At 33.7% G+C, this 26558-nt stretch overlaps 2 protein-coding genes and 1 pseudogene across 2 annotated transcripts; 2 read left to right on the top strand and 1 right to left on the bottom strand.

The window, feature by feature from the left end:
- Window positions 1-1362: 1362 nt before the first annotated feature.
- Window positions 1363-3867, top strand: LOC132273469 (pentatricopeptide repeat-containing protein At4g02750-like; annotated as a pseudogene).
- A 3906-nt stretch (window positions 3868-7773) lies between these two features.
- LOC132275062 (auxin-induced protein 22D-like) lies at window positions 7774-9285 on the bottom strand. Its single transcript, XM_059776440.1, has 4 exons — window positions 8787-9285; window positions 8447-8646; window positions 8249-8348; window positions 7774-8144 (listed from the first exon to the last, which is right to left on the bottom strand). Exons 1-4 carry the CDS (start codon window positions 8996-8998, stop codon window positions 8069-8071), a joined length of 588 nt encoding a protein of 195 aa, XP_059632423.1. The 5' UTR covers window positions 8999-9285; the 3' UTR covers window positions 7774-8068.
- Window positions 9286-23081: 13796 nt separating this feature from the next.
- On the top strand, window positions 23082-25866 carry LOC132275061 (auxin-responsive protein IAA14-like). The gene is made up of 5 exons (XM_059776439.1): window positions 23082-23543; window positions 24031-24254; window positions 24657-24795; window positions 25157-25218; window positions 25472-25866. Exons 1-5 carry the CDS (start codon window positions 23239-23241, stop codon window positions 25507-25509), a joined length of 768 nt encoding a protein of 255 aa, XP_059632422.1. The 5' UTR covers window positions 23082-23238; the 3' UTR covers window positions 25510-25866.
- Window positions 25867-26558: the final 692 nt, after the last annotated feature.

Here is a 26558-nt window from a genome sequence, read left to right as displayed (position 1 = left end):
AAGGTTTTTTTATTTATTAACTCCATATTCAAAACAAAGTGAGAATTTTTGTCATTTTCTTTTGCAGATAAATCATGTATGTGTTGTTCATTTCCGTTCTCTATATGGAAGAAGATAATCAATTCTAAATGCTTGTGAAATTGGAAACAGTGGATGGATATTTTGCAGGCTCTATTTCTTTTTATTTACTGAAACAACATAATATGTGTTTTGACAAACATTACAATTTGACCCTTGATTTTGACATAAATGAACAAGTTCCCTTTGTACGTATTTTTCTAGCAAATTAATGAAGTACTATTATGGGTCATTATCCAGTGGCTTAACCGGTAGGGCGCCTGCTTCCCAAACGAGTATGCTCATATTCGAATTTTCCTCCCCTTAATTTGCAAGCATTAGAAGGAAAAAAAAAAGGGATAGTATTAATAACTTTAGAGAAACGACTAATACACAGTTTAATCTATAAGAAATTTGTGTCACGGACTCGCGGAAGTGAATTTAGTAAAGATTAAATTTAAAAATTCATGAGATAGATTGAAATAGAACCAAGATAATTTGCTAAAAAATTGATTTAGATAGTTTTATCCTTGTTCAATTATATTTTGTAAATACACCCTTTTCTATTTCCTCTTTTGAGAAAAAATAATTTTGGTTTGTTGGATCCACCTTGTCCAATAGCTTGTACGGACAAGGGATTTCGATGGGCAAGTTCAGGAAGAGGCATCCCTTCCCAAACTCGTCCTATAAATAAAAATATTTGAGATAAAAATATTTTCTCAAATTCGCCCGTCCCACCCCACCCTGCATCAAAGTTGGGACAGGTTTGGATGCTCCAATGTATATATATTTTTTTAAGAAAAACAATTCAAGCTGGAACAAATGTAAAACAAATTTTATAAAAGAATTTAAGTATAGTCGGATATTTAATGATCATAATAACAAAAAAATATTAAAATTTAAAATTATCATAAAAATGAAGGAAAAAATAAATTATAGATAGTAAAAAATGTTTTTTTTTTTTAATGAATTGGGTCAGCTTTGTAACTTGGCGGGTTATAAACTTTATTTTCAAACTCGTTCCAAACCCTAGTAAGATAAGTTTAAACCCGTAGTTATAAGAACGTGACAAAATGAGTGAAATTAACGTCTCTACTACACGGGTATTGTATGAACATGTTTAATTTCAAGTGTTTTTGAGAGATTGTATATCGTCTTCATTTCCTAACCCTCGGTATGGGCTTGGGTAAGATCCATGAAGTTGAAGCCCAACGAGGCCCATTGTTTTCCTTTCGTACCATCAACCAACAAAACAATTCTTTCAGAAGCCCACGGTTCAGTTCCAAATTCCCAAACCGAGGAATATTTAAAAGACTTTAATTTAGTGACCGTTAATTTTTTTCTTGGCGCCATGATATGGATCACTCTGTCAAACATCTTCTCCACAGCTGCCAATCTATCAGATGTCTAAAATCCATTCATGCCCGCCTTTTGGTCGGCGGCTTGATCCATTCATCCGACATCATCCTCAACAAACTCCTCCGTCTCTACTCGCGCTTTGGCTCAGTAGATTATGCGCACAAGTTATTCGATGAAATTGCTGAACCAAATTCCTTTCTGTGGACCTCCATGATTCATGGGTATGTTGAAAATCGTGGATATACAGAAGCAGTTTCCCTGTTTCGTCGAATGCTGAGTGAATCTGCCCCGCCCCTTAATTTCACAATTTCCTCGGTGCTTAAGGCTTTAGCTCGACAGACAAGATTAAAAGATGGTGAGGCGATTTATGGGTTTGTTGTAAAATGTGGCATTGATTTTGATTTGATAGTGCAAAATGCGATGCTTGATTTATTAATGAGATGTGGGAAAGTTGATCATGCTAGGCAAGTATTTGATGAGATGCCTGAAAAGGATATTGTTTCCTCGAATTCAATGATTTCTGGCTATGGGAGTAATGGTGGAGTTAATATTGCACGTGATTTGTTTAATATCATGCCAATTAGGAATATGATTTCATGGACGACTATGATTTGTGGACATTTCAAGGCTAGTAACATGGTGGAGGCACGGGTTCTTTTTGAGGCAATGCCCGTCAAAGACTTGGCCTCATGGAATGTGATGATTTCTGGGTACATGGATGCCAGAGATCTTGACAGTGCTCTTCTTGTTTTTGAGGCAATGCCAATCCGTGATGTTGGGACTTGGAATCTGATTGTTTCAGGATTCTGTAAAGCAGGGGAATTAGAATCTGCAAAAGATTATTTTAACAGAATGCCAAATAGAAATGTTGCATCATGGACCATAATGATGGATGGCTACATTAAAGCTGGGGATAGTAATACTGCGAGGTGTTTATTTGAGCAGATGCCTGAGAAAAATCTGGTCTCTTGGTCTACCATGATTGGTGGATATGCTAAAAATGGGCAGCCTAGTTTTGCTTTGGAATTGTTTAAACACTTTAAAGAGCAGGGCATCAGACCAGATGAGACTTTCATTTTAGGGATCATATCAGCTTGCTCACAGTTAGGGATTCTAGATGCGGCTGAATCAATTATTGATGACTACGTGGGCCCCTCACTTTTTTCTAATTTAAGGGTTGTTACTAGTTTGATAGACATGTATGCAAAATGGGGAAGCATTGTTAAGTCATTATAAGTGTTTAAAATGGCTCATAAAAAAGATTTGCGTTGTTATAGCACCATGATTGCAGCCTTCGCAAATCATGGATTGGGAAAAGATGCTATTGCATTGTTTCATGAAATGCAGAAAGCAAATTTTAAACCAGACGGAGTAACTTTTCTTGGGGTTTTGAGTGCTTGTAATCATGGAGGTCTCATTAATGAGGGCAGGAGGTACTTCAAACAAATGACTGAGGAATTTGGAATTCAACCAATGGAAAAGCACTATGCATGTGTGGTTGACCTCCTTGGTCGTGCTGGGTGCCCTGAAGAGGCATATAACATAATAAGTAAAATGCCCATGACACCCACTTCGGTTGTATGGGGTGCTTTGCTTGCGGCATGTAGTGTCCACCGCAATGTCCAGTTGGCTGAAGCTGCTGCAGCTGAGTTATTCAAGATCGAACCAAATAATTCTGGAAATTACATTCTTTTGTCCAATATCTATGCTGCCGCTGGAAGATGGAGTGATGTTGCTAAAGTAAGAGCAATGATTAGGGAACACCGAGTGAGAAAGAATAGAGGTTCTAGTTGGATTGAGTTGGGCTCTGTAGTGCATGAGTTTGTCATGGGAGATGTGTCACATTTACATTCAGATAGCATATTATTTATCTTGGATTTGCTTAGTGAAGACATGAAGTTTTCAGAATATCTTATGGACACCAAACAGGAAGAACTAATGCTGCTCTCTACTTAATGGCTATCTTATTTATCCTCCTATGACGAGTTGGAAGATGGACAATCAAAATCATATGTGATAAAGAGAGAAAATTGAATATTGTGGCACCTTAAGACCTATATTAACATGGAGCCACTTATCATGTAGACCATCACAAGGTTGGACTTTTATTTGAATTTATGAATCAGAAAGTCGAACATCTCATTGAATGGACTTCATGAAGTTATTTTCTTGTTATAGGTGGTAAAGGGCACTGGTCAAAGTCTCAAGTTGTCAAAAGAGCACTACAGAGAATCAATTGTATTGTCTATGATTTACCTGGGAAATTCTGTATTTCTTCCAACAGGTAATAACTTATGTCTATTTTTCATACTTTTTGACTTATATGATATATCATATACTATGATATACCTTTTGACTGAAGTCGATTTCTCATATACTACAAATCTGTGTATCTAGAAGAATGTACTGATGAATGCCTTGAAATTGACATGGTGGCTATTCTTTTGATTATTATTATTATTATTTTCCCTTCAGATGTGGCATCAATGTCAAACTGTCAAAATTTTGGTTGTACTTGTCAAGCTTGAGATCACAAGTGAACTTGACATACTGTTAAAAATGTAGAAAGTAAAAATGTTGTGGCAAAAAAATATAAATAAAAATAAAATGTGAGGCTAAAAAGAATAAATCACTGAAACCATTTGGAAACCAAAATCAATGATCTGGCTGGTTGATAATTGATGCTATTGGGGATTCACTATGCAAGATGTGGCCTAAGCAATGCCTTCATATGGTCAGGTGATAAAATACATTGACACAAATTTGTGAAACTTTTTGAAAATTTAAGACAAAAGAGTGGTGTATCATGGTTCTCGAATTTTCTAGCGTTGTATGTGTACCTGTAGCATTCAGAAGATGATCATATATTATATCAATCGTCTGATTGACTTTCTGCTTGTAGTAGTGTGATTTTTCAATTAATCAGCTTATCAAACCTCTAACTCCAAACCACTTAGGGTTAAATCCTTTATTCATTTAGAAAACAGCACATGATTATTTTTTCACTGCCTTCCCCTCATTCATTTAGCCCCTTCTCTGATCCTCACAGCACCTTCTGCTTGAATCAGACCACTCCTCTTTGGTGTATAAATGTGTATTTGTATGGTGTAAACATTTTTTTTTTTCCAGATGACTACCCCTCAACTTATTCTCAATTGGTACCACTGCTTCTCACAGATGCAATCCTTTCTCTCTGCTATCCACCTCAGTACTCTCAATTTTTGCTAGTTTAATTTTTTGTACATTTTTCTTGATAGCCAAACATTCTGTGCCACAAATCATTGCTGGCCTTGTAACCATTTGGTGAAACGTTTCAGTCAATATGACCAATGTTCTGGTATGGATTCATCCACATTATGCCCAAGAAACTGAGAGTGGTTGTAGGAAGAGTAGAGGAGATAAGTGAGAGAGAAAGAGGTGGGCCCCTTATTCATGGAGTATTGAGTAAGTGGACAGAGGAACCCTTGTTCACAAGTTATGAATATTGATTGAAACAAATGGCACCTGTGTTCTAGACACACGTGAAGTACAACCAAAGAGATATAGACACGTGTCTAATGCACTGTCACTTGAAAGAGATACATGTGTCCATAGGGTCTTTCCCACTCCCTCCTCTGGTAAAAACCAAGAGGCAGGCACCCACACTGGCCTGATTTACATGCTTCTCACCTTCCGAAAGAAAAAAGATTTACATGCTTCTCCGCAATCATAGTGGTGGGATCCCATGATATCACCACTCAGCTAGCATTATACTCTTGGCCCATCAAATCACCTCCTTCTTTTAAATCCCACTGGAGTGAGATGTCAAGACATGACATGGCGAATGACTATCCATGTTAGTATGTTACACCTATGTTGGCAAAAAACGCAGCCATGCCTACTCTTTGATTTCGTAATTCAAATGCTTGGATTGTGCGGATCATTAAATTCATGTCCTCTTGAAAATTTTGAATTCTGAAAAGGGACAATTAAATTAGGACAATGGTAGTATATTGAGCTGTCCTGATAACAATGTTATGGTATCTTATTTTTTTATTTTTTATTTTTACCTTGAAAAGAACTCACACACCCACTTTGCCTTTATAAGGACTTGAACTCTCACCCTTTCACTTTGAAGACGAAGAAGTATCACTAGACTACAACCCTTGATGATACTGTTCTAATATCTCAATACCTACAAATGCAGATCAAGTATGCTGACTTCCGAAAGGAGGCACTATTATCTTGACCTTGAAATTGCAATAGGTATGAAATTAAATGCATCTTACGTTTTCTTTTTAGTCTTTTTAAAATTTAGCCGTGGTTTTGTTTGTCCAAGTCAAAAGAAAAACCAAATAGTCATTCTCTAGTATTTTGTTACTTTGGATCTAAATGTTACACAGATGTACCACTCAAGTCAATATTTCTTGAGCAATGCTATTTAAACCTATCTTCCTTGTCGAAATGATAGGACGAAGGCTTCTCAGCCATGAGATGCAAAGAAGACCGGCTTGCTTATCATTTTCCATATTTTTTAGAATCACAAGAACAACTCCCAAGAATTGTTTTGCATTTTTTTTTTTTTTTCTGATTTAATGTTACACTCCGTTTGGTTGTTGAAAAGGCAAAGGATTTCTAAATTAAAAATTAAATATCTGAATAACTTCCCGCCTTCTAATTCACCTAGTAAATATAAATGTATTATCACCATGTAGGCTCTACATCCTAAAATATGTTGAGTTCACTGAATCTCTACCATATTTAATCAAACTGAGCATCTAGTACTTTGGGGGAAGAACTGCGGTAAAAGGGAAAGTAGCATAAGAAACAGTATTTAAAGTATACAAATGCATTATGGGACATACATAAAGATTAATTTAGTAAAAAATTCCACCTTTTCAGAGAGAAAAAAAAAAAAAAAAGGTTAATTAGATACCATTGCTTTTTGGCACAGGGCTCCAACTCATCCATTGCGAATTTTAATTTTTATTAAAATATATTGTTCACAGAGCACAACAAATTTTTTAAGTTGATCATAAGATTTTTTTTTGATCAGATTGCTACCGCGAGGTCCATTACAATATTGCATGCTCACCAACTGGCGAACATGATGATTAGGAAAGGTTATTGGTCGCACAATCCCTAAAGGCCACGTACACTATGAAAAACAGCCAGATTAGTAGATATTCACTGATCAATTTGCGACCACATGAAGCAATACAACTGGAATATGTATGTGTGTGTTTTCTTTCTCTCTTGAGGGTGGTTTGTGATAATTTTTAAATCTTTTCTATTAGGTAATTTGGTATATTTTTCCATTGAACGGAGAAGTTTTGACCTCTATTGGCTCGATGCGAGCTTTTTAAACTCCTTTCTCATCTTACTTGGTAGAGAGAAACAGTTCCTCATATGCCCATTCTCTGTAATTCAAATCCTGATGCATATGGACATATATATGTTAATAATTTGACCTTTACTTGTTTAGATAAGTGAAATATTCAATGTTTTGCATAGTCTCTCCTTCTATTTGATTATTTCATGTGTCATTTAAATTGGTAGGTTGATAAACGGTTAAGCATAGATCATGTATGTCAGGGTACACAAGAACCTACTAATACTTTTAGCGTTGCAAAGGGAAAGTGGTATTCTTAGAGCTATAAAATCAATTACAGAGAGAATAATCCATATAAAAAAAATAAAAATAAAAACAAATAATTTTAAAAAACACGATCTAATAATTCAATTACTTTCATCAACCGAACAAGTATGGATTTCCTAGATCATGGTAAAGAGTTTTTCTAACACCAGAGGAGAATTTCTTTAGATTCACCTACTTTGTGCAATGTAATACACCTAGTGTTCCCATAATTGGAAATTTGGAATCCATCTTGTGCATTATTGTTTTTTTTTCTTTCTTTCTTCCACGATCTTTGTGAAGGAAGTAGCGAATTTCTCAGTAATGTTTAGATCAATGATACAAAGGTCACTGACCAGGTATGATAAAATGATTATTTCTAAAATTCTGTGATCTCGTAGTATGAATTCTGTACGAGCATATCAACATATTGGTGGAGATTGTATATATTGTGTTGTGGAAACTGCTCTGATATAAAGATTTCGAATAATTCTTTATGGTCTCAGTCAGAGGCAATGTGGTTTAATCTTGGATTGAACTTTTTTCTTTAAATTATAACACATTGGTGTCATAAGATTAAAGAACCACTTAGCACAACAATGGAAAGAAATACATTTTGCTCGAATTATTTCAAATCTAATGACAACACTAGAACCAAGTTGTATAGACTAAATATTTTCATCGAAGTAAAACATAACAAAACTTGGATAGCCATGGTATAATTTGTCTTTATACAATTGTCCTGGAAAGCAAATATTACTTTGTATATAGTTTAAATTTGATGGGAATATTACAAAGAAGAAAATAACATCAGAGAACCTTAAAACACCATGTGTCTGCTGCAAAAACTTTACGAAACAACTGTAATTTTATAGTAGTTTGCTCTTGATTTCTGCTTGCATTTTCTGTTGAAGTTCACAGAAACTGTCGACACAGACAAGGATATTCAAAATGAAAATTTGTATTTCAGAACGAACAGAAGCTGAAACATCTTCTTTTTTCCACTTATGTTTTGGGTTGTGGAGGCTTGTGGGTTTGTCATACGCCACAACCCAACCCTCTAGCTTCTGATCCTCTCATGATTCTCAGTCTCTTGCAGGATGACGAGAACATACTGCAATAAAGATGGATATATATTTTCATCAGTACGTACACAGGCATGGATCAAATATATAACTATAGTTGTATATATATTCATGTGTAGATAGGGGAACTTACTCCCATGGGACATCTCCAACCAGCATCAAGTCACCATCTTTGTCTTCGTAGGTCGGTGCATATTCTGATCCGTTGTACCCCTCCCTCTCCGAATACTCGCCTGAAAGGTAAAACCAAAAACACGATCATCATCGTTGGAACAACCTTCACAATCAATATATCATATGATAGCCATAACGTTACAATCAATATTTGTACCTATTGTGAGTTTGAACATGTTCTCTAAAGCCTTTAGCAGCTCTGGGTATCCCTTGTAAACCTTCAGGTCAATTTTTCTGAGGTAAGGGGCTCCATCCATGCTTACTTTCACATAAATTCCTGTTTCGGCCTCCGTCTTCTTCGATTGGAAGCTATTCTTCCGGTAGGATCGGATTGGTGGCCACCCCACGACTTGTGCTCTGTCATTTCACATACCCACCAAATAATTTAGTCATAGAACAAAATTCATCATTCAGTTTATGATATAATGTGTGCATACACACACACAAACACACACTGATACTTCATATGTTGTTAACCTTAAGAGGCATTAACTTACTTGAATGCAGGTGCAGTTTCACCATGATCACCATGCTTGTTATCGTAACCGCCTTTTGATTTGCAATCCTCATTCGTGTCGGGCGACGCTCGCTTGTTGTTCCTAACGTTAGACATGGCTTGTTCCTCGGACTCATCCGTCCCCGGCAGTCCCAACCTGAGCTCGGTTGCCTTGAGGTTGTAGTCACCCTCATATGCCATGGCCTTTTCCATTTCCGGATCGATTTCTGCTACGCGCAAATACTGAAACTCTCACTACACAATGGCCTTAATAAGCAAACAGACCGTTTGAGACCAATGTAGATTGATCAATATTTGCCTTGCTGAGGAGTGTTTTGGAGAGAGAATTTTCTGGGAAATACTTTTCCAAGGTTTGACAAGTTTTATAGAGAAAGAGAAAGGTTCTTCTTATGTGGGCATTGTTAACTGTTCACACAAATGAAGAGCTTTATTATAGTATAGATATATAGATATATATTTATTTGATACTGTAATAAGGGAGTGAAGATTTGTATAAAGATTTGTATTGCTGTTAAATGCATGAATTTTGGACAAAGGCAAGGTAAGCTGTCGGTTGTAAAAGCAGCACCTTTGAGGCAGGTGCTCCAACATTTAGGGGACAAGGGTTGGACAAGCGCAGCCGCCCATATGGAAGACTTTGAAGACTTGGTGGGACGGCCAGGATGCGTTTTGGGGGGCTGTGGAAGTATGATCTGGAGCGTTGGCTAGAGAGAGAAAGTGTTGGAGAGAGAGAGAGAGGGGCATCCCATGTGATTGGTAGGGGGTCCACATGGGGGTCTGGCAGTGGGCAGAGAATGGCCATGTGGGGTCTAGGATTTGTTGGCAAAGTTTGAATTTCTGGTTGATTGTTGGTTTGGTACATCCATCACATGTGTGTCATGTATACATATGGTCACCTCACGACCAATTCTCTTTCCATTATTGTTCCATTTACGGATTCTTAATTTTCTAAAGGTTTCAAATTTAAGATTTGTTTATTTCATGGTTTTTAATTTATTTATATTGTATTTGAGAGCACTCATGCAAGACTTTAAAATTAAAATTAAAATTGAAAAAATTTGAGAATCTTTGGTGAAATTGACCTAAAAATTCAATTGAAAGCTCAAAAGTTCAGATTTGGATTGAATTTTCAATTCACATTCCCTTAAAACATGACATTTGGCACCAATACAAATTAGTATTGCATATTTATGATAATACTTGACTACTTCCTTTTTTTTTTTGGCATACTTAAAAAAATATCAGTTCTATTAGGTCCACTTTGTTTAAATAGACTAGACCTTGAATTAATCTATACATCATTGTTTGACCATTTTACTTTATTCTACTATAATAGATTGTTGAAACTATATTTGTGAGTTTAACAACATATATCCCTTTTCTTGAATCAAAAGCATTCCATGATTTCTTGTCTTTACTTTTTTATACCAAATCTCCTAAAATTAGGCATCTGTTTTACAAAGAATTTGATTTCTTCATTCCTACATAATGTGTTTAGATACATGAATACATCATTTAACCAAATAGGTTAGACATCTCTTTCATTTATCAATTCTCTTAACATTAAGTCGAATTGACGCAAACGTAAAAGTCACAAATTCAAAACAGAAAAATAATAAAGATAGAGTTACACCCTATATATTAAGTTAATCATAACTGAATTGATATAGTGTTAAAACATGAAACAAAATTTAGTGAATAATCTACATTGAAATTTCTTTAATCCCAGTTAAATGAATTTTGAAATGCCTCTAGAATATTAGCAAAGTGAATCAAATTAACTACAGTATAAATTGGATTTTGGTAAATCATGATATTGCACCTAGGATCCTCATAAGGGTGAGCCCCACCTTGGTCCTTTGGACTGAATTCTCTCCAATGCCTTCATTAAAGAGTGTTGACTCAATGAACCACAAGCTACGATTTTATCAACAACAGGGTCCATCCCATGCCATCCGTGCGTGCAACTATTTTCAGAAAAAAAGAAAAAGACAAAAAAAGGGGTTTAATAATATTTTGTTTAACAAATAATCTTGATTTCCTAACTGTCAATCAAAGTTTTTTATACTATTTCAACAACTAATTTTCTACTTAATAGAATGAAGTTCTTCTATTTAAAAACAAAGTATTGTTTTTTCCAAACAACAGAGATCAAAATATTTTTGATGTTATGTTTAAGAATATCGAATCGGATTTAACATTGAAAAAAATTTAATTCAAAAATTTATTCTAAATTTGTTCTAATTTTAAATTGAAAGAACTAACTCGGTGTCACCAAACATAAACATGTAGCATTTAAGTTTTGTAAAATACTATAATCAAACTATATAATAAAAATGCTAATCATGTATGACTAGTCTTGATTAGGTAGGGATTTTAAGATTTCATGCACCAATCTTGGTTACCTGTTTTTATGATGCAATGTTTCAAAAGATTAGAGTGAAGTACAAATACAGATCCAGTTAGAAAAAGAGAATCAAAGTCTGAACCATAAAAATTAAGACAACAAAATAACAGTGAAATTCCTGCCAAAAAAAAAAAAAAGGAAATATATTTAGCATTTGATTGGTTGTTTTGGGAGGGATGGGCTTGGATTTGAATCCCTAAAATTGAAAACTTATTTTATTTTATTTATATTTTTATTCTTTTTCCTAGATGAAACTCACAGATCCACTTTGTAACTAGTCTTTAACAAGTCTCTTTATTTCCATGTTGAGCTCCCGTTAGAGAAATTAATTTAAAATAGAGTTAATGTCAGGTTCTTAAGCATAAAAAATAAAAAATTCTAAAAAATTAATGTAAATTTAAAAAAAAATTACAAACACAATAAATTAAATTTAACCCAAATCCAATAATAATGAAATTTGGATTGAGATTTTAAACTCAAACCCAACCCTGTTTAAGTTAGGGTTGAAATTTTTTAACCAAAGTCCAATATTAATGATGAAAATGGTTACTAAAGCCCGTAAAATATGGGCTGGACTCAGACAGGATTTGTGTTGGACGGTACCCCAAAAGGCAAACCCATGATCATGCCATCCAAAGCATTAGTTTGCACAAAATCTTGAACCTTACTCTTAAATTATTTCACAGAAAAATGTCATATAATTCCTTTTTTTCTTGTAAGTAAATTTCCTACAATCTTTTACTAAGGGAATAAAATGTGAAACTGGTCTGTGTCACATAATTAAATGGTTTGTAGTGACACATTTCCTGGTATGTGTCATTTAAAGCATTAGTTGGGTAAAAATTGCAATAATGAATTAAACCACCACAGTCCTACGAATGTTGTATCTAGCTGATTTTTAATTGCCGTCACACGTACAGCTGTGTTAGGAACACTTTGTTTTCTTCATTATTGCTTCTTCTACTAGTAGTAGCTACACCGATTCAATTCTTTAAATGTTAGCTAAAATTCTGTGGTGTGTGACTGAAGGACCATTTCAAATATTGAAAGCTCTCTCTCTATATGTATATATATATATATGTTTAGATACATGTGGTGTTTGAGATATAGTTCGGCATTTGCTTGATTTTAAACAGCTCTAAAGACAGTGATGCACAACGTACAAAATCATATAGGATTCAAGTCTGTCTATTCTTTACTCTCTCGTCCACTAAAATTTCTAGGTTGGAGATTGCATATGTAAATGTATATCACTCATTAATGGAGTCCAAAACCCTAAATCGGCATGGAAGTGGACAGGATTTGACTATGTACTTTGTGACAAGGACTACTTGGCATCCTTGGTACACAAGATTCTGATTTTCATGTTTGATTCTAACCCCTCTTTGTTTTTTTTGGTAAAATGTTGTACATAATGTTTTTTTTTTTTGTTAAAAATGTTGTACATAATGTTTACTTGTCCTTGATCACAAATATATATATATATATATATATATATATATATATATATATATATATTTTATAATTGTGTTGAGACAGCCCATTAATTCTTTCTTCAAATTGTATGTTCTCCCCTCTTTAAAGAATAAATCTGAGAGTTAGAACTTTATTAAGTGTGTTAGTTCATATTAAAATCATAACAAGTACTAAGCATTAGTTTAGATAGTATGACTTTTTCACTCAAATACACGTGATTTTAAATGATATGATCTTTCTTTTTCAAGTAACAATTGAAATGTTGAACTTTATTAAGTGTGCGAGTTGATATCAAACTTACGCGCCACGCATTTAGTTGGAAAAAAAATGAGAAAAGGAAAACAATCACCCAAAACACACTCAAAGTAGATGATGATGAAAATAGACGGCTGTGTCTTATCAATTCGGTGCTACACACACATAGTTAGGTGAATAAAAAGAAGGCAAAATATGTTTGGCAATCTTTTAAAAACATGCACCGACAGGTCGACATGAAATGATAGGACTAAGGTTTTAGTCTTGTATGAGTTTTGCATGGTCATGCAGTCCCAAAACAGACACTCGTGAAAATGTCTGTACAAAATAATTCTTAACTTTAAACACTTTCGATCATAAGGTATTGCCTTTTATTGGTACAAGCAGTGCAGGCTGTGCATGCCCTAAACAAGGAATCAAAGGGTCCAATCCTTTTTTATTATGTTCCTCCACCAAGTCGGTGCTCAAACCCTTTAGTACTCTTGTTAGGACACTGCCTAAAATAGTTAATAAACATAATACATATAATATATGTGCGCGCGCGCGCACACACACTCAACACTCACATCATGTAAATGATAGAAGTGTTGATTAATTTTCATTACCGATTAAGATACAATCACTAAGGGTGCATTTGGTAGGCGTTTTGTTTTTGACTAAAACAGAAATATTGTTTTTGCTGTAGGAGTGTTTTGGAAAAAAATTGAAGGCACGTTTGGGAAAATTGTTTTGCTATGAAAATATCGGAAACAGAAACATGCACAGTTATGATTTTGGGTCATGAACAGTTGTAAAAAAAAAAAAAAAAAACTTTTTGGTATTTTGGTTTTGGGCCACTGTTTACAAAGTGTTTTAGTACTGTATAAAATAAAATAAGGCCGCACCAAACATACTTTTGTTCCAAAATAGACAATGTAGTAGCTTAAAAACAAAAACAGCAAAAACAAAACATATGTCAAACAGAACCTAAGAAACATTCTAAAAGGAGAGACAATCTAATAATTTTTAAAATTTTTTTTATCAAACAGTATGTATTGGAGTCGTTTAAATAATCAATCGAACATCATGGCATTCTTTTAAATTTTAGTTAGTGACACACATAGGAGGAGGAGGAGGAGGAGGAGGAGGAGGAATTAGGGTAGGGATAATTGGACATAAATGAGTGGAGGTTTTAATATAGTTGCAGAGAAATGCTTAATTTGTAGGGGTGGCCATAGAATTGGAGAAGATGACAAGTGGGAGTTAGCTGTGAATGGTAATGTAGTGGACCCTAGACACATCAATATACAAAGGAACCAACTCATTAAACTCATTCCAACAAGGAATAGCATTCGACAAAATTGGGTGTCAGATTTTGGGGTCACCTTTCTGGCAATGAATCCGCGGGCATTCCCTTGTGATATCCATATTTTCTGTACACTGTATCTTCTAACCAGGACCACACACACACACACACACACACACAAGTGTATATATATATATATATGCTGCACTCTGCAACCCCAATATCTTCAGATATATTGGACCAATTTGTGTGTTTTCAAAGCAATCGCACCCCACCAATCCAACCACCCATTTGCGTGTTTTCAAGTTTCTATCATGATGTACAAAAAAAATGTAAATAAAATAAAATAAAATAGAATAATAATAATATTAATTTTAGTTATATCAATTATAAAGTCATAATTTGGTATAGTGTTATTTATGTGATTTCAGGGATAATTGAGTAACCAATTAAAAACTTTATGAAATCGAATAATAGAACAAGAATCCGAAAATTGCTAGTGATTTTAATGGAACGCTTTATAAAGATGAGAGTCTTAAAATTGTACTTATCTATATAAAAAAATGAAAGATTATTTATTAGTAATTTCTTTTCTTTCTTTGCCTTCTTAGAATATGATGAAAAAGTATAGCAACTTCACAACAATTGTAGTTTTCTATATATAAAAATGTCAATTTAATTCGTCCCAACCAACGGTTATATTTTAGGATCTAATTCAATTTTAAAAACATATTAACTAGAAAATAATATAAAGTTTTAAAAAACAAAAACTAACACTACCTATTCAATTTTTCCAAGTGCACATGTATACATATACATACAAACTATATGACTTGGGGGTTTAGTTAGACAACAAAAATAAAAAAACAAAAGTGTGACCAACAACAATAATAAAGTTAAAAGATAAAATGGATTTGGTGACGTTTGATCACTTTCGGGTCCCAAACCACACGAGCAACGGGTTGGATCGGACCCAAACGCATGATATCGCTCACTTTCAGGGAACAGAGGAAGAGCCTGGTGTATGCTTAGTTCTGTTGCATTGTCAGCTCCAATATCAACTGCAACCCAAATAACTTCCAACACCCATTCTATATATATATATATACACACACCCACACACATATACATATACATACATATACATACACACACACATATATATATATAAACTTACAAGATGTTGGTAATGCCACGTCCACGCATGAACACCATAAATGGTTGTGGACTGTAATACCTTGTTGAACTGAGTAGGAAAGTCCATAGGCCCCATCTGTTGGTCATGCATTGTCCATGCACCTATGTATTAGTGTGGGTTGTTAGGTTTTTCAATTTGTATACTGTACGGTATAAACATGTATTCACACCAACACAAATTCAATTAAAATTTTGAATTAAATTTTCTTCGATTCCAAAGTACCGATTCAATATCCTCAAAACCAATATTACATTAATTGATACAAATTCCGACTATTCGTAATGGAGAGTTTGACCATGTATTATCATAAAACCTGTTATCGTATAAATACTTAATTATATTCTCTCTAACAGCTTTTAATTCCAACTATTCGTAATGGAGAGTTTGACCATGTATTATCATAAAGCCTGTTATAGTATAAATACTTAATTATATTCTCTCTAACAACTTTATTTATTTTAGATAAAATAGTAACGAAACACGTTACTTAGAGTAAGGTCTGATACGTGATATGTAAAATATAAAATATTTATGATTGTACACATGTTTGGTCCATGATTGATAGAAATTCTCACAGCGCGCTAGGAAAAGAGTTGGTAGACACTATAATGTTCAAAGTAAAAATATTTTTTCAGTGGTTAGGAAAAAAAAACCACTAACCTTGTAACATTTTAATTGTGACCATGTGTGGACCTGTGGTAAAAGTAGAACTATCGTGGGCTATATATGTAAACAAAGAGAGAGGGCTACGTGCACTATGGGCCTAAGTTGTCTTGGATGGACCATCAAGGCCTTGTACGGGCTTCCTAAAGTATCAAAAATTTGAGTGCTTAAAATTTAAATTAGCCTAAATTAACCTCCCGCTTTCTTGGTTCAATTTCTTTTATATAATTTTTTATTTTTATTCTTTGAGAATCAAAAATTTTAAAAATATATAAAAATATATTTGATTGATAGTTTTTGTATTTTTTTTCTGAACAATATATATATATATATATATATATTATTCTCTGCAGAAAGTTTTTTTGTTTTCTAAATGGTTGAGAATTGTTTTCCTAGTGATAAATCAAATAAGCATTTCATGTGGGACGGCGTAGGCATTTGCAGAGCGGAGGTTTATAGTTTATACCATGAGAGACCTGTTAATGGTGTATCCGAGGAGGGGCATGTTAGAAGATTTCAAACCACAAATGAGTAGAAATAACTTAAAAATATTATAGCCATATTTCAGGAATTAATTGTTGAGGGGTGACCAAAAGCGACATGAGAAGAATGTCATCGCGATCATTCTTCTTATTATTCTTTACAATTATTGGATTAGCATTTGAACTAGTATGTCTCTGTCTCCCATCCATAATAATAATGATAATATCAACATGCTATGAAAATTCATCCACACGATATATAAAATTATCTAATGTTGGAGAGGCAAGTCCGATGTAGGACTCACAACATTCAATTCTCACCCGATGTTGGAGAGGCAAGTTCGATGTAGGACTCACAACATTCAATTCTCACCCAATGGGTATGAGCAACTGTGGAAAGCATTTGCAATCTTAGAGCATTCTGATGGATGTGTTGTAAATGACTGAAATGATGCATAGATGAAATGTAGTGGTTAATTGTTACAAGGGGAAACTTGTCCCACATCAGATCCGGATGGGAAGTGACATGGGTATAAATGGGTAGATATGTAGTACTACTCAACAATTCGAGCTTTTGAATAAATGGGCAAGCGTCCACTCGTTACAGAATCACAATTCAGAACCAATAAGAATAACAAGAGCTAAGTCATTTTATATCACACTGATATTATACAGATTTCCTTCTTCTTATTGCTTAGGTTTTTAGATGTCATGCTCCTGCATAGAATTCAAAAAATATAAAATAAAATAAAAAGAGGCCGCCAAATGCCTTAAATTATTATTTTAATCATTATATATATTTGTCTTAATCTTATATAAATGGAGTCTAGTGTCTCCAAACTAATTAGGATATATAAGATTTAGTTAAATTCGTTTTTTTTTTTAATCCGAATAATGTAAATATTTCTTTAAATCAAGATCATGGGTCACAATCACGGTATCAATTGCGGTGTAACAAACTCGGGTTAATATCAGTGTAAACCGATCAAACTAACTAGTTCATAGAAATATATAACGGTATCGAATCCTTAAAAATTAGTTACGAACCGACCGACACGGTGAATCTTGATCTAAATACTATGTTGCACAACAGAAGATTGTGTACTCTGCTTGATGGTCCAAGTTGGACCACAACCCTCCTGTTGGGTGGTCTAATCTAAATCATCCAAACAAGTATCACAACACTCTTAACTAAAATGATACTTATACACAAGTAGAGTTGTTCAACACCATGTGAGCTAAAAAGGAGTGAACATTGGCATGAGAAAATGCCAAACCAACTTAATAACTTATAATTAAGCTCTGACACCACTTATATCCTGTGAATCTTCGACATCACCAGTTAGTTACATCGTTTGATTAGTTTACAAAAAATAATATATATTTTTTAAAAAAGTGCAGTGGGTCATAATTTTGTTTTCTGTAGAATGGTGTTTTGCCAAAAAAATCTTGACATGTTTCTTGAATGTTATTCATAAAGAGCACTCAACTCCAAGATAAAAAATATATTTAAATATGAACATCATCCAACATTTGATTGATTGATTGATTCATTCTCGATCTTTTTTTTGGTAAACACTTCACTAATCTCAAATTACTATATGCTTTGCTTAGCTTGAGATCAAAAACATATATGATCCACGAAAAAGAAACACTTTTTTGGAAGATTGTATTTCAGAAGAAGATTCACCTTATCTCTTTTCAACTACCATGTTGATCCATTAGTCAGCAACTACCCAATGTGATCTCCTGTCTAGTATCAGTTATACAAGGGTACAAAATGACCAACCATCATCATCATCATATATATATATACACAGACATATATACACACACACATGTGTGTGTATATTTATAATAAAGTCGATCCTTCAATTTGTTTGGGGAGATTGCATCTTTAGAAACTGATTCACCTCATTCATTTGTCAGTCATTAACTAAAATCTTGATCTCCTTTGTCATACACAAGTGTAAGTAAGTAACTAATTTTTATTATTAATATGTATATCGATCTCATGATCATATCATATCAAGAACCAGATTACATACTAGAACAACACAAAATTAGTTAATGTTAATTAGTAAAATTAAATAATAATAGATTAATACAAAAGCGCGTAGAATTAATTATAATTAATGAAGCGTATGGGCAGGGTGGTCAGACCAAATTTGATGGTAGACATTCTAAGCAATGAATGCCCTGGTCAGCCCCCACCATGGGATCCATTGTCCCAACTTCAACCAACATCTGGAATAATATTATTGTGCTGAAGATTCCCATATATCGCCTTTGTGGGACACACTCATATTAAACTAGATTAGTGGCATAATTTAATATTGATTAGCTACTACTTTAATTAATTGATGTAACATGTCTCTTTTACAAAAGTATCAAAATCATTTACGGTATTTTGCTAGAAATGTGTTTCTTTTTCACCCTCAAGGTTTTAGAATTTGCATATTATGAGGGGCATTGGAGGTAAAGTTTCTCTAATTAAAGGTTTTGTTTCTTTAATTAGAATAAATTTTTTTTTTCAATTCTTGATTAATGTAGTGGATAGATTTGTTAAGTTTCATGAATTTTATATCCTAATTTGAGAGTCTTCATCAAAGTCATGGTTCTAAAAAGTGAATATATATATATATATACTTGACATAGTTTATTGGTGACACAGAAGAATTTACATGATCAAGGATTGTAAATTTATTTTTCTAAATGCCATCTAAATAAATAAATTTGAACTGTTAATTTTAACTTTCAGGTAAAAAAACTTTACAATTTGTTCAAAGTGACTAGTCATAATTCAAAATGATTAGCAGGTGGGTTGATTCTTTGTGGTGGATTTTTTTATTTTTACTTTTTGCTACATGCTACAAATTGATCAAATGACCACAACGGTCCAGTGCCAAAAAAAAAACACAAGGGGAATTTATTGACCATATCTTAGTGAATATATATTGAGGACCACCTCATATGTAGGAGTATATATCATCATCTAAAAGTCTGAAAGACTGAAACTAAGGTCGTCTGTCATTGTAAACTAGCTAAAAATGAAAGCCGAAAAGTTATCTATATTGGGAGTCACTTTCTTTTATAGATAAACAGGTGTTTCGAGTTGGAAAACAAAAAAAGGATTGTTTGTATTGTTATTTGATCTTGACTTCACCAAGTCCAAAAGATGGAAAAGTGTATGTTAATCTTTTGGGGGTCTTTGGACAAGTATTATTTGGAAAAGTGTGGTGAGGAAGGGTGTTTCAGATCATGGGCTTGCCGTGATATAGTTAGGTTAGAAAGAAACAAACCAGGATGGGGTTGGGGGATGTTGACTGGGCAAGGGCACAGCTAGGGTTGGGGATGTTTTCTTCTCTTAGGGATGTGACCTGTCTCTTAGTCATCACCATGCCCTAAAAACTTCTTGAATGAGTGATGTTCATGACTTCTATGGATTCATGTAATCTTCAGGTGCTCTTGCATGCAGCAGACCAAATCACCTTCCTCTTACATTTTTCTTTCCAAATCTAAGCCTTTGGATCATCGATTCATCACCATTCTAACTATCATTTTGAGGGCCTATTAATTTACCTGGTGTTTTTCTCTAACATTATTTTATACAAAGTGATTGTTCTCGAGTTCAAATTTCATGATTTCTTCTTCAGCCGTCTAATTTGACTCTTATCATTAATTAATTGAAGAGCACTAAAAGTAGTTCAAAAGTCCGACCGACATCAATGGTGGGACGATGGGGCCCACAAACCCTCTCCCAGTTCTCCAGCTCAGGAGAGGTACTGCTCCATCCAAGGTGTGAGATTACATCATTACTTGGCAGAATTTACCATTATAATAGGTCTCATCTAGTGATTCAATCTTCACCACAAAACTTTGATGAATTCATATTTTTTAAACTCAATCTCAACCACAAGATTCTCTCCCGCCCTCTCCAACGCTTAAGGGGATCTTTGTCCCTCACAATTATCCATTCGGACTTTGGGACTCCAAATGAGTTTCCTTAATTGAAAGAGAAAAGGCCAAGCCCTGATTGGAAATATTGCTACTACATTTTTTCTAGTATAGTATGATCCCACAATGGTTTGAAGTAGTTAGGTCAAGAAGGGATTTTTATATGGTTGTGACTAATACGGATCACCTTTATGGTGAAAAGTAGTTCACCTAGAAATTTGTCGAATCTGATTGGGCTATTTACTAAATCTATCTGCAAACTATACATTGAATAAGCTTTTGGCTGTAAATTTTCTGTCTGCTATGTTTACTACCTACCTGAAGTCCAAATTTTAGCAACATGCAATTCCAATTTTTCAATCTATTCAGTCCCAAGTCTTTTACAACTTCCTTCATGAAATTTCTGAATAAATTTTCCATTAATTCAAACAAGGAAACATTCCAATTAGATGTCTTTTGGACTCTTGCCTAGAAAGTAAAATTTATATTTTGCACAACGGATATTGTTAAAATAAAATTCAGAGACGTTAAAATACCATAAGATTCTGTTGAAGGAGTCTCATCGCTCGATAGATCAACCTACACGATTCATTCTTTTTCGTCATTCGAGCAATTTGAATAAAGTTGATCTCTCAAATCCTCTTCAACATTTAATTTTCGTCTCTCTAATTTTTAGTGACTTCCTTAATTTGATCACACTTTTATATTATATAATTTATATGAGCTGCTTGATCCCAATTACAAACTGTTTATAGGTAAATAATAAAAAACTTCTGTTAATTATTTACCCAAAAAAAAAAACTTATGTTAACTATTTAGGTCCATTTGAATGAATGGATTTGAAATGTAACAGATTTAAGGCCCATATTAAAAATTTAGAAAGTTCGACTGAGAAATCAAAGAAGCGGGACAAAGCAGAGGCCATAGATGAACATGAGAAAACTTAGCTAAGCTTAGCACCCCTCTCTCTCTCACACACATACACACAGACACACACAGCAGAGACCCCATGTGGTTAGCTGCATGACTTATTAATTAAAGATATATGTATATTTGTCAAATAAACCGTGCAATGCACGAATGATTCATTCATGTGTAGAGATGCATAATTGGGAGCTTCCTCGAAGAATCTTGGCCTTAAACTATGAACAATTTAATTTAAATTAATTGATAGGCATACAATACAATTTAGTAGTAAAATGATATGGTCATAGTTTTGCAGAAATATGTTCCCTTCTACATCCAACCGACCCCGCCCATTAATTGAGGGAGGGAGAGCCGCATGTCAACAATGCATTCACATTATGTGTACCTAGTTTTTTGTGTCTTTTTATTTTTATTATATATATATTTCTTTATTTGAAAACTAACAATTTAAAAGTAAACTTGCATCACATTTTTAATATTACTTCACACACAAATTTAGCAGTAGAAGAATGATTTTGAGATGAGATATTGTTATGTATGTAAATGTCTTTGAAATATACAGAGAAACTTAAAAGTTAATTGTCATCTAATAAATCAATCAATATTAGTTCAAATGACATGATCTTTTCTCATGAGATGTTGAGTGGTTGAATCTTTTTAAGAATAATGTTGTGAGTGTATATGTTTACTTAAACTTTTGAAAATAAAAAATAAAAAATTTACCGTCTAATAAATTAACTTTTTAGTACATTAGATTTAGTAACGATGAATTTGATATTTTTAAAAAGTGATACACATTTAAAGAATAACACTGAATAGATCGATTTAGATCGTGTATCAACAGACATATATTCATCTATTAGTCATTGTTTGAAGGTTTATCAATCCTAAAACACTTTGTTGAAAATAAAGGGCTGAAAACATATACAAAGAATGTTGGTCAGAAATTATTCAATTGTTTGGGCAAATGAAGGAAAAGGAGAAAAAGTGTCTAAAATTTTAAGTTGCCAACAAGCCACTCTAGATTTTTTTAAATATCTCATTCTTGATTTTTTTAGAGGCTTTAAACCACTGCCCTGAACTTATCAACATGGAGTGATTAATGTCAAACACTTTATAAAAATGGATTGAAAAGGATAAGTACTTCTTTCTTCTTCTAATTATGCTTTTCAAAGCACATACATTATCCAAATTCGATCACATATATAGTTAAAGTGTTTAGGAAAACAATTGACACATGACAACACATGAAAAAGAAAAAGAAAATAAATAAAAAGGTGAGTACAATAACCATATGGTAGGGCATTTCTATATTTATTGTTGATCAATAGAATGATCAAATGCAAGCTAAGTCACTGGGACAAACTGATTAATTGTAGTTCCTTTCTGGACCAGTAGGCCATTGGATCCTTCACTCATTTCATCCCTATTTTTTTAGCCCTATGCTTTAAACATTAATATAAACTCAGGGCAGTTTAGTAAATTTAAACACCCAATAATTATTAGTGACAATCCCTTGATCCAAGAAGATCAGCATACCGGTAGTTACACGTGTCAGCATGCAACCCGTTGGGACATGATAGGACAATGCAGCCATTGGTATATATGCACATGAAAGCCTATATACATTGCTCTTCCTTTGTTATATTATTGCACTCTCTCTCTCCCTCTCTCAATAGCTTTCAACATAAGAATAGAAGAAGACAACAAAGTACAAGAAGAAGAAGAAGCAGCTAAGAGAATTAAGGTATTAACAAGCAAGAGACTGAAGACAACCATTTGATGGCCGGAGTTGAGATGGAGGTTGGCCGGAAAATGTCGAACTTGCTCGGCAAAGACTTGAACCTGAAGGAGACTGAGCTCTGCCTTGGTTTACCAGGCGGAGGTGGAGGCGGAGGCGGTGAAGGCTGCGGAGAGATGATGAAGATCACTGGGAAGAGAGGCTTCTCTGAGACTGTTGATCTCAAACTTAACCTTCAATCCATTGAATCAGTGGCGGATCTGAAGGAGAAGAACAAGACTACTACTACTTTGAAGGAGAAGAACCTCCTTCCGTGCACCAAAGATCCTGCAAAGCCACCAGCCAAGTAAGCTGCCTTTTTCTAAGCTTCTTTTTTATGATCCAATATATCACTTTGTACCGTGTATATATATATAGAGAGAGAGATATTCAAGTACATAAATGCATATATATATATATATGATAGTCAGGGTTCTAGGATGGGTGGACGAGATTGATAGGCAGCTACACCAAGCAACACACACATAAACATATACACCTTGGTTTCTTTGATTTTATTAAAATAGAGGGCTGGCGAGCTAGAAAACTGAGTAGATCTCCTCGGTCCTGAGAAGTTCAACTCTGAATTCATATGGGATTAAGGTAAGGATGATAATAGTAACGGTATCCATACACTTATATATATGTAACTTTGTTTTCTTGGTGTGGTGGAGGATATTTTAGGGTTACTATATATCATGCACATATATATATATATGGTTGTGCGGGAAAAATATATGGAAATGGATGACAATACATATATATATTTATGTTCTATATCTATGTATTTACAGGGCACAGGTTGTAGGTTGGCCACCAGTGAGATCCTTTCGCAAGAACATAATGGCTCAAAAGAGCAACTCTGAGGAGAGTGACAAGGCCAATGGTACTGGTGCAGCTTTCGTGAAGGTTTGCATGGATGGAGCACCTTATCTTCGTAAGGTGGACTTGAAGATGTACAAGAGCTACCAAGAACTCTCTGATGCCTTGGCCAAGATGTTCAGTTCCTTTACCATGGGTAACTACTACTATACCACTAACTAATTTCATGTAAAAAAAATTATGCACTATAATTTATTTTTTTGCTTATCACATATATATATATATAGATCTCAACAAATCCAAATCATTTGTTATAATAATTTTTTTTTTTATCATGCGACTTTGTTTAAGAAAAGCATTCAGTGCCAGCCAAATTAGTTATATATAATGCCAACACTATATATTATCCCTTTTTATAAAAGAATTTTTTTTATTTTTGATACGTTGTTAGTGTGTTATTGAACAGAATAATTAATAAATCTTACAAAAGGTGGATCTTAGCTAGAATTATTAAGTGATCTGTTACTACTTAGTCCCTAGCTAAGTGTTTCCACTACTAGCTTGTTGATTATCATGGTTTTTTCTACTTAAAATGCAGGTAACTGTGGGACCAAATCAGGAATGATAGATTTTATGAATGAGAGCAAATTGATGGATCTGTTGAACAGTTCTGAGTATGTGCCTACCTATGAAGATAAGGATGGAGATTGGATGCTCGTGGGCGATGTTCCGTGGGAGTAAGTGTTTTTATAATTTATAATTTTTATTTTTAATAATTTTCGGCGCATCTTAGAACCAAAAGCATGAAAAATAATCACCAAATTAATTATGCAAAAACAGACATAAGGTATCGATTAGACAACTCCACAAACATCTAATCTTGCAGCACAGTAGTATAAGATTAGAAGGCATAATTTTGTGGCTGGCATATTGCAACGTATTTATCATCAACTCAATGGTCTGTATCATATTAACACATTATGGTACTCTATATATATATAGAGACGTATCAAAAGAATTAAACACCGCTTTATTTTCCAAAAAAAAAAAAAAAAAGAATTAAACACCACTAATTTGTATCTATCTGATCTTGTACAGGATGTTTGTTGATTCATGCAAGCGCCTGCGTATAATGAAAGGATCGGAAGCTATCGGACTTGGTATGTATGCCTAAGATGTAGAACCATGTTAAAAAATTTCTGGTTTCAAGCTTAAAATATAGTTTTTGCTTATAATTGTCACAAATAACATTTATGTAGGTTAAAAAAACAAGAAAGAAAATAAATTTGTTGTAGTACCTAACATAAAAAACTTCATACATATATATATATATATATATATATATATATATATATGTATGTATGTATGTATGTATGTATGTATGTATTAATTTAAATTTATTTGAATTTTCAGCCCCAAGAGCTATGGAGAAATGCAAGAACAGGTGCTGAAAAGCCTGGTTTTCAGAGTCCTGCACTGTAGCATTCATGCACTAGGACTAAATGATAAGAGTACCTGCGCAAGAGATTATGTTTAAATGTGTCTGTATTTTAATTTGATATAGTACATAGATATCAAAGATCTGGAGATTTGTAAGTGACAAGAAGTAATAAACCTACCTATTGTCTGGTTTGCCTTATTACTAATGTTGTTGGCTTGCTTAATAATTACCATTTTTCCTTCTTTTTTTTTTCTTTTTTTTTTTTTTTTTTTGGTTGTCCTTGCTGTCATAGTTGTTGTGTGTTTTTATTCCTTCAGTTGTAATGCTACAATTTTTATTTTTATTTTCTTGCCCATCAGATTCTTCATATCATGTATAACTTCTGTTTATTCATTAATTCATTGTATATTGTCATTATTTTGAGCTGAAGATGTTATTAAAATGCATGAGCCTAGTGAGGGAGGGAACAAGGCCATGTGAATGTTGATGGGGGCATTCATTCATGGCCAATTGTTTATGTGAGTTTTGGATAATAATCAAATATATATACATATATCTGACCTGTGAATGTAGGCTCTTGACTGAATGGCCTTTAATGGTATAATGTGGGATGGTGGTTAGGACGCTACTAGCACATGCATATGTTGTATTCATGTTTACATACATACATGTGATTATATATATATATATATATATATATATATATATATATATATATATCTCCCCAACATTTACATGGGTCAATGGTATTTGAACTTTCCACTTCAAGGATGACTCATTAATTCAATTGACATTCATTTTACTGTTCTCCCTCAAACATTTTAATTTTGGTCAATGGTACTGGACTTCCTATGTCAATAAATGACATATATGAGTCCGAATCACATGATTCGATCGATTCACGACGTATTGTGTGGTTTGTAATTATTTTTTAAGGATCTAATACTGATACACACTTTCATAGATTAATAGCTTCAATTAATTTATATTGATATTCATCCGAATCTCTTATATTGCGATTACAACCGTTACCACAATCAATAGTGCCTGTGGTATATC

This window comes from Cornus florida, unplaced genomic scaffold (genome assembly GCF_030987335.1).
Source record: "Cornus florida cultivar Cherokee Brave unplaced genomic scaffold, ASM3098733v1 CherokeeBrave_3.0.0_Hap2_Chr09, whole genome shotgun sequence".
Taxonomy (NCBI): domain Eukaryota; kingdom Viridiplantae; phylum Streptophyta; class Magnoliopsida; order Cornales; family Cornaceae; genus Cornus; species Cornus florida.
The sequence above is the reverse complement of the archived record's forward strand: the minus strand, read 5'-3'. Positions and strand labels throughout refer to the sequence as shown.